A 10,027-nucleotide genomic window follows, 5' to 3' on the forward strand; every position below is an offset into this window, starting at 1 on the left:
CATTTGTAAACATTTTATCAGAAACTGTAATCACATATAAATCTTGAACAACAAACTTTATACATTAATGTGTTTATTAATGTTAATAAAGACTAATGAACTAATTACAGCTACTGTCTTACATGTTGACTGATGGTTAAAATTCAGTTTAATAATGGTTTATTTATAAGCAGACCTTAAAATAATGTGTTACCAATAATCTAATACCCTTGTAATGGAAAAAAAAACAGAAAAACTTGAATTGTACAAATTAAATTTTGTGGCATTAAACAAATATTCTGAATAAAATGTTGTTTTACTTACATAAAACAATTTCTGGTCATGTCTTTTTATGGAACATGTTTTATGACATCATTAACTTTTCATCTAAATATAGGCTAGCCACCACACCAACAATATCAAATTATTATAATTGGCTGTGGAGAGGCAACAAAGTACAGACACACTGACGCAGCAGATTTTATCTGAGGAGTGTGTTCGGCAGAAAGCCTTTTGTGTTTTTAATGTTTGGTATTTGCTCTCAAAGGCGCATGAAACACACCCTCTGAAAAAGGGGCGTGTTTAAAAACATGGCGTTGCACACAAGCGGAAGTGGGGGGGCGAGTCAAAGTGAAGTCTGTAGAGTGCTGGGGTGACTGAGTTTTTCGGTTGTGTCCCGTGTACCTGTGTACCTGTACCTGTGTACACAGAATATCCCCATCCGTTACAGTGTGGATGAAGGGGAAATGCTGAACGCTCTGTACCCTGTACGCAGACCTTTACCTTGAGAACACTTCTGGCGGTGGCTCATTTGGGATCACATGGACTCTCGCCAGCATGAGCCATTGGGACCGAACGAAGACGACGGCGTCCGCTGCACAGAGGACAGCCTTCCAGCCTCACAGCGTCACAAGCAGAAGACACACTTTCTCACTAAAATGCAGCTGAGAAAGGATGCTGGACTTAAGGTCAACCAACAAGAAAGCGAGGAAGAGGAGGAAGAGGTGGAGTGTAACTGAGGCTCGGTCGTCTGTAGGGAGAAGAGTAATATCTGCCCCTCCCCTCCGCAGCTCTCCCAAATGTCAGATCTCTGAGGGACACTTTATAAACTCCACATCAGGGGTAAATTTCAGGGGGCTTTCCGGGAGACAAGTCTCATGTTCTTAACGGACGACACAACCTAAGACTTGCAGTTACACGGTTTGGTGGCTCCTTGCAGAATAGATATACATTGTTATTGTAGTGGCTCTGATAACTTGTGTTGATCAGAATTGCCAAACTTGGTAAGCTTGTCTGGATAGCTGAACACTTGTCTTAGTTCAAATATAGCAAGGACTAGCCACCTGGTGGTGATATGGTGCACAAAACTAAAATTTTGACATTTACCAGTCCAATCCCTGAACACCATTTTATGAAGAATTACAAAAGTTGGCACAAAGATCCCTCTCCTCATGAAGAACAGATCTGCCTCAGTGACCAATAACATACTGCCATAAGCCGCGTTTCCACCGCAGGAACTATACCCCGGAACTAGGAACCTTTTGAGGAACTCAGTGCGTTTCCACCGCAGGAACTAGGGTCTAAATTTAGTTCTGGGGGCTTTGTTTTACCCCCCAAAACGTTCCTGCTCGGGGGGTAGTACTTTCCGAAAGTACAGGAACCTTTTGGGTGGAGCTTGCAGCGCTGAACATTTCTGATTGGTCGAGTACTCGTAGCATTTGTGTTGTATTTATTTTCCGCCATTACCCGCCATGTTTGAAAATATGCAGCGGCAAACCAATTTATTTTCATAATAACTTCAAATCAAACTTGTATGTTATGCGGCGCAGTAGCCTACTTTTGGTTATAACCTGTCAACGTCTTGGAATTATAACGTGTGCTCTTCTGTTCTTTTCTTGCTTTAGTATTCGTTTTATAAAATGCTAAGCATTCGTGCTGGGACAGCATATTACGTAGGCTACCAAAACATTCAAACGGATTAATTCGGTTGCTGAATATTTTCTTCCGGATTTTCTTTGTTAGCCCGTTGTAATTGACTCAAAACGTTTGATACAGTTATGTGAGGTATGCGGTAGTTCTGCATAATTAACATTGGTGATACAGTACAAGCAAACTGGAAATCACCTTCCGCACTTTTTATCCGGGTAAAATAACAGGTTAATTCTAGTAATCTTCGCTTTAGCTTTTTCAGACTGCCGTAATTTTACTGCCATTTTTCAATTCCACGAAAAGACCAGGAAGACTATGGACTCATTTATGGTGCATGGTTCGCATCTGGAGGGCACACTTCGCTGCTCGGCTAGCAGTAACTTCGAAGGAAAGCAAACGGTGGCTGTACCACTACTAATTTACATTTTCACGCAAGTCCGAGTTTTCGTTCTATTCTTGTCATTTTGCGATTAGCCTATATGGAATTGACAACGAGAAAGTAATAAAACAGCAAATTGTTTACAACGTGTGCATGTTTTCTGCTGTTAATGAATGTGTTTGAGAGGATATATGAAAATCAATAAATACAAAAGTAACCATATATAGTCATTGTTGGTAACCCGTTGTATATAAGTGGAATAAACCCCTCCGGGCTGTCCCGGTTATTAGAAAATAATGTAGGCTACTTCGGTGGTAGTATGGGGTTACAGAAGAAATCATATGACAGATGGACCGACGACAACGTCAGTGGGCTAATTTGCCTAATCTTCGCGGTACTTTAGACCCCGGTGGAAACGCAGACAACCATTGGCTGAAGGAACCTTTTAGTTCCTGGTAAAGTAGTTCCTGGGACTGAAAGTTCCGGGTAATTTTGGTGGAAACGCGGCTATATTGGCTTTTCTGCTGTTCTGAAGTTTCTGATGAACACAAAATACTTTTATGACTCCTGATTTGTACAATGCCTTTTGTACGATGCCTCCCTGGGCCTTTCACAGGTACGACCTTTCCCAATATGTCCAGATGACTGAATGACCAGCCAGTGATCGTTCAGTGGTCACTAAAATCAGTGGTCCTTCGTAGAGATTAGTGATTGGCATTTGCTATCTATCTAATAAAAACTAGGCCATATTAGCTGGCTATCGGTTTGATATTGGGGGTTTGCTTGTTGTCTTGTCTGTTTCGTAGTCTGCAGGGATTTTGTGTGTCTGTAAGGAAAGAGTGTACAATAGTGTAAGGAAATAGACGTCTACAGACTCCAGTCAAACCATTTTATTTGAAAAACCTACTACTTCAATACACATTTCTTCTGTTAATTTACAAACATAAACACTGTACAATGTTAGATTGGCTGTAAATTACATGTAAATTAGCTTTTTGTCATAACTGTAACGTCTTTACTTCCAGGACTTTTAGACCTGTAGCTTAAGACCCTTCACCACACAGTTATGGCCTCACCCCGATTCCCCCCTTAGATCCTGATATGGTATCTTCCTCTTGTGACATCACACTTGGGTAAAACATGGCTGTATGGGAGTACGCAGTGCTCATTGACGTTGGTGGCTCTGAAGCCCAGCTGCCGATACACCGGATCACTGCTGTCACACGTACCGTAAGGCTTCTGTAAGTGCGATCCATAACGGCTTGGCGACTCCAAAACGAACCGCCCCCCACACACACATCCCCCCCCCCATACACACCCCGCAGTCCAACAGTCTACAGGCCTCACACTTTGTTATCATGTCATATAAAAACGAGCACAAACAATGAAAATCCCTCAGGGGTCTTTTCTCAGAGCACCTGGGTTTTCCTTTTAAAACCATAACGCTGCACATCAGAGGCCGTTTTGGACAGGGAGTGAAATGTAGTGACCTCTCGTGTGTCAACATGACATCACGTCAGGAGTGAGAGGACTTACAGACACGGGGCACAGGGGGCAGGGGGGCCGGGGGGCGGGGGGGGCAAGGGGCAGTGGGGCTGGACAGAACACACGCTGACAAGAGACAAGCCGTGCACACATTAACAGGAAATGAGGTGGCACGCAAACGTAAAGGAAATACAGGAAGTGAGGGATGGCTTGAGATGAAAGGGGGGGGGGGGTGTCTGAGACTGGTGGCTGTGGAGCTGCCAGCCCTCCTCCCTCTGTTCATAGGACCCCCGAGGACACACCTGCGTCTGGACCTGTAACCTGGGAACACACAGGAAGTGCGATTAGCACTATTAGCATTAGCACTGACCGTTAGCACCAGCATTCACATTACCATCAACAATTAGCATTACCATTAGCATTGAGCGTTAGCACCAGCATTCACATTACCATCAACAATTAGCATTACCATTAGCATTGAGCATTAGCACCAGCATTCACATTACCATCAACAATTAGCATTACCATTAGCATTGAGCGTTAGCACCAGCATTCACATTACCATCAACAATTAGCATTACCATTAGCATTGAGCGTTAGCACTGCAATGGAGGGGCCAAGTGCTACAGAGCCTCCACGAAACAAATTCTGATCTGTCGGTTGCTCAATTCAGACCCATTACTGTACTGTTCTTCCCAAAATCTGGTTGAAATCCCTGCTTTCGTTTCAAAGCAATTGATATTTAAAACTTTTTTTTTTTAAATCCAGCGCCCCCAAGTGTGTGCGTGTCCCAGGTCTCATGGCAAGCATGTGTACCAAGTTTGATGAAAATAAACTAAAGGGTTGCAGATATATGGCCACTCTTCCTTAATGGTGCCTTCGCCCCCAAATTCGTCCTTATGTTGCAGCCATACTGTTTGAACAAGCAGCTATCTTTTAACAACTTTTAAGAACAAATGTCCTAAGACGTAATACCCAAAAGTGTAGATAGACTCTAGATGTTCAAATGAGTTTTTGCCAAAATCCAAAATAGAAAAAAAAAAAAATAGCCGACCCCAAGGGCATATTATTTCCCAGTTAGGATACTGTAAAGCTCCACAAAACGTTTGGTTGAAATATCTATTTCCATTGCAGCGTAATTGGCATATAAAGATTTTTCCTGACATAGCGCCCCCAAGTGGTCACACTTTGCTGTGTACCCCTTAGGCCCCCTGCAAAGAAGAGTGCCAAGTTTGGCATCAATAGAACAAAGCATATTGTTTGACCTAACAGCTATTTTATAACAAATCTTCCTCACAGTACACTCAAGACCATACAGGCCAAATTTTGTGGTGATCCGTTCAAAAGAAGGAGGAGATGGTAAAAATGTGTTTGTCAAAAAATTCAAAATGGCGGAATATCCAGTATTGACAGGGGGTGGGTGTGTTTAACTTGGAGAGAAAAAGAATCATGACTCTAGGCCAAATGGTTTAAAAGTTATAGGTAAAAATCGAACATCAAATTTTGCCTGTTGGTGGCGCTAGAGGGGTGGATGAACTGACGACGAGCGTGCTGTCTGGATACCCAAGTCTGCCCTTTATCAATGTGCCAAAATTTCACCAAAGTCCACTCATCACTTCTGTGGGCTGCCATAGACTCCCTAGGTGGAAACAATAGTAAAATATTCAAACAATTACAATAGCTGCCCGCACACCGTTGATGCCTGGCACCTGATTATCATCGCGTAATCATCAGGAAATGCTTGTGTCTCCCACACAGACGATAAAGAGCAGCAGCTCGGATGTTTTATGTCATGCTACTTCCCGCTCAGCAACATTTCGACCGTCGAAACCTGAATGCAGTCCAACTCTCACTACCTGCCCTTTTCGACCTGCGGAATGAACGCTCTGGGGAATCAGGTTCACAGGAGTTTACTTAAGAGGCAGAGTCAAGCACAGCTCCTGTGCTCTGCCAGGCCAGCTAATGAACTACAGGAAGAGTGGTCCTAGTGCTGTGCAGTAAGGGTACACACACACCCACACACATACACACACATGCACACACGCACACACTACACACACACACACACACACAAACACACACACACACAAACATACACACGCCACACACACAAACACACTACACACATACACCACACACACACACACTACACACAAACACACACACACTACACACACACACACACACACACATACACACACACACACACACACACACACACATGCACCTCACCCGATCAGTAGGCTCGGGTCGCTCAGAAGAAGTTCTTGATGAACGGGGTGATCAGCTGCACCCAGAGCTTGACGTGCCGGTCAGGCTGCCTGAAGGTGGCGCTGCACACCTCTGTGGACCTCTGATACAGCATCTCCTGCTCCTGCATGGGGAAGAGGGGTTGCCAGGTTACACCTGACCTTTCACCCTTCACCTCTCATCGCACAAATGGCCACCGGCAGTGTTCCTGTAAGAGTGGCTGACCCCAGTGGGGTTGCCTAGTTACACCTGACCCGTCTCTGTGAGTCAGTATCAGCAGTGTGAGTAAACCACAGCTGTGCTTTCAGAAGGCCTCTGCAGTGTGAGTAAACCACAGCTGTGCTTTCAGAAGGCCTCTGCCGGCCAAACACCGCATGCTGACCGCAGCTTATTCACACACCCGTACATAAACACACAAGATGTCCGTCCCTCAAGCTTCCTTTAGAAAGAACGTGGCCCCCCAGGAATGAGCACAGATAGGAACTCTGTGAGGCTGCTTGGGGGAGGGGGGGCCCCCACAGAGAGCTGGTGAACCCTGCAGGACCCTTGACCCCATCCCGAACTGCAGTCTTACCTGCTGTAACTGAGCCTGGAGTTCCTGGTTCTCTGTTACTATGGCAATCTGGGCCTCCAGGTCCCGGTGGACAGAACGGTAGCCAAAGTTGGGAGAGCCAATGAGGGTGAGGCAGGGCCTGTCACAGCCAACCAGGTAGTACCACAGTCCTATACAGAGAGAGAGGTTAGAATGTTGTCTGTTCTTTTGTGTGAGAATGTCGAAGAAACGGGTCATGGTAAAGTTCCGAAAGCGTTGTGTGTGTGTGTGTAGGGCGGGTGCGTTGTGTGTGTGTGTGTGTGTGTGTGTAGGGCGGGTGTGTGTGTGTGTGTGTGTGTGTAGGGCGGTGCGTGTGTGTGTGTGTGTGTGTGTAGGGCGGGTGCGTGTGTGTGTGTGTGTGTGTGTGTGTGTGTGTGTAGGGCGGGTGTGTGTGTGTGTGTGTGTGTGTGTGTGTGTGTGTGTGTGAAGGACTCAAGACAGTGTTGTTGAAACTGATGGATTTTTTCTTTCCTCAGAGTCAGAGCTTCTGGAACTTTCAACAGGAGGGCTCAAAAATGTTGATGAAAATGTGTTTTTACTGCACAAGACCTCGTAAAAACTCACCATGTTAAAAATAACCCTTACGTGTGACCATTTCTCTGAATAAACCTTGTGCTTATAACTTTAAGTGCGTTTCTCTTAACAGAAAGATTTCAATAATCGGGCGATTTTTCCTAACAAGGCGAGAGAGCCTGAAATTCACTGCATCCCACGAACCACAAACTCACACACCACTACAGTCCCAACACAACCACAAACTCACACACCACTACAGTCCCAACACAACCACAAACTCACACACCACTACAGTCCAACACAACCACAAACTCACACACACTACATCCAACACAACCACAAACTCACACACCACTACAGTCCCAACACAACCACAAACTCACACACCACTTCAGTCCCAACACAACCACAAACTCACACACCACTACAGTCCCAACACAACCACAAACTCACACACCACTTCAGTCCCAACACAACCACAAACTCACACACCACTACAGTCCCAACACAACCACAAACTCACACACCACTACAGTCCCAACACAACCACAAACTCACACACCACTACAGTCCCAACACAACCACAAACTCACACACCACTACATCCCAACACAACCACAAACTCACACACCACTACAGTCCCAACACAACCACAAACTCACACACCACTACAGTCCCAACACAACCACAAACTCACACACCACTACAGTCCAACACAACCACAAACTCACACACCACTACAGTCCCAACACAACCACAAACTCACACACCACTACAGTCCCAACACAACCACAAACTCACACACCACTACAGTCTCAACACAACCACAAACTCACACACCACTACAGTCCCAACACAACCACAAACTCACACACCACTACAGTCCCAACACAACCACAAACTCACACACCACTACAGTCCCAACACAACCACAAACTCACACACCACTACAGTCCCAACACAACCACAAACTCACACACCACTACAGTCCCAACACAACCACAAACTCACACACCACTACAGTCCCAACAAACCACAAACTCACACACCACTACAGTCCCAACACAACCACAAACTCACACACCACTACAGTCCCAACACAACCACAAACTCACACACCACTACAGTCCCAACACAACCACAAACTCACACACCACTACAGTCCCAACACAACCACAAACTCACACACCACTACAGTCCCAACACAACCACAAACTCACACACCACTACAGTCCCAACACAACCACAAACTCACACACCACTACAGTCCCAACACAACCACAAACTCACACACCACTACAGTCCCAACACAACCACAAACTCACACACCACTACAGTCCCAACACAACCACAAACTCACACACCACTACAGTCCCAACACAACCACAAACTCACACACCACTACAGTCCCAACACAACCACAAACTCACACACCACTACAGTCCCAACACAACCACAAACTCACACACCACTACAGTCCCAACACAACCACAAACTCACACACCACTACAGTCCCAACACAACCACAAACTCACACACCACTACAGTCCCAACACAACCACAAACTCACACACCACTACATTCCCAACACAACCACAAACTCACACACCACTACAGTCCCAACACAACCACAAACTCACACACCACTACAGTCCCAACACAACCACAAACTCACACACCACTACAGTCTCAACACAACCACAAACGCACACACCACTACAGTCCCAACACAACCACAAACTCACACACCGCTACAGTCCCAACACAACCACAAACTTGCACACTTCAGTCCCAACACAACCACAAACTCACACACCACTAGTCCCAACACAACCATAAACTCACACACCACTACAGTCCCAACACAAGCACAAACTCACAAAAACATGTGGATTGAATTAAGCAGGAATTTTCTTAGTCACAGACTTGAGAAGAATTTATTTCAACATCACTTGCGTAAGGACAGTCCTCTCCCAGATAAACGGAGACCAAAAAATATTTTAAAAAATTAAATACAAGTAACAGCCAAAACATTTCATGCCAACCTCTTAATAATTTCATCAGCCCCATCATTTATTTATCGGCAGTTCAGCGATCTTTATAAGCCTGTGTGATTGACAGCTGAAGACTGCTTGTGAATCTGTATGAAAGGTTTGGTCTAATGTGGCATCAGCAGACTGTCACTTCAGGAACGGACTGACGGACTGACGGACTGACTGACTGACTGACTGACTGACTGACGCCATCGTGACATTTTTATTAAAACATGACAGTTAACGTTTTTCCCGGTGGGTTCGGATGAAAACCGTCACGCGGAGTATGAGTGTCAGTGTTCCCATTTCCCCATTTACAGCCGAGCCAGCTTCAATGCGTTCAGCTTCAATGTGTCCAGCTACAATGCGTTCAGCTTCAATGTGTTCAGCTACAATGCGTTCAGCTTCAATGCGTTCAGCTACAATGCGTTCAGCTACAATGCGTTCAGCTTCAATGCGTCCAGCTTTAATGAGTTCAGCTTCAATGCGTTCAGCTTTACTGTGTTCAGCTTCAATGTGTTCAGCTTTACTGTGTTCAGCTTCAATGTGTTCAGCTTTACTGTGTTCAGCTTCAATGCGTTCAGCTTCAATGCATCCAGCTTCAATGCGTTCAGCTTTACTGTGTTCAGCTTCAATGTGTTCAGCTTAATCTCTGGGATCACATTGATCACATGACCTCCTGTGTATGCTATGTACGTTCAATGTACAATCTTATGCACATATTAATCAGTACTCCTGCACTTTATATGGTTAATATTTAAATATTTAATACTCCTATTCTCACTGTCCATATCCCCCATCTGTACAGGCTGGTACTTATTTGCTGCTAATATTTAATACTATGTTTAATATTATGTATATTTT

At 45.0% G+C, this 10,027-nt stretch overlaps 1 protein-coding gene across 2 annotated transcripts in view; it reads right to left on the bottom strand.

Annotated features, from left to right (window-relative positions):
• Positions 1 to 3,162: 3,162 nt before the first annotated feature.
• Positions 3,163 to 10,027, bottom strand: part of LOC135249412 (CDP-diacylglycerol--glycerol-3-phosphate 3-phosphatidyltransferase, mitochondrial) — a 27,315-nt gene continuing 20,450 nt past the window's right edge. The window contains exons 8-10 of one of the 2 annotated variants that reach the window (XM_064325036.1): positions 6,597 to 6,745; positions 6,000 to 6,146; positions 3,163 to 4,093 (exon numbers count right to left, since the gene is read on the bottom strand). In XM_064325036.1, the coding sequence (XP_064181106.1) occupies positions 6,027 to 6,146; positions 6,597 to 6,745 (269 nt within the window). In that variant the 3' untranslated portion in view covers positions 3,163 to 4,093; positions 6,000 to 6,026. The remainder of the gene's footprint in view (positions 4,094 to 5,999; positions 6,147 to 6,596; positions 6,746 to 10,027) is intronic. The other variant, XM_064325035.1, reaches the window with a different exon arrangement.

Source organism: Anguilla rostrata, chromosome 2 (genome assembly GCF_018555375.3).
Source record: "Anguilla rostrata isolate EN2019 chromosome 2, ASM1855537v3, whole genome shotgun sequence".
Taxonomy (NCBI): Eukaryota; Metazoa; Chordata; class Actinopteri; order Anguilliformes; family Anguillidae; genus Anguilla; species Anguilla rostrata.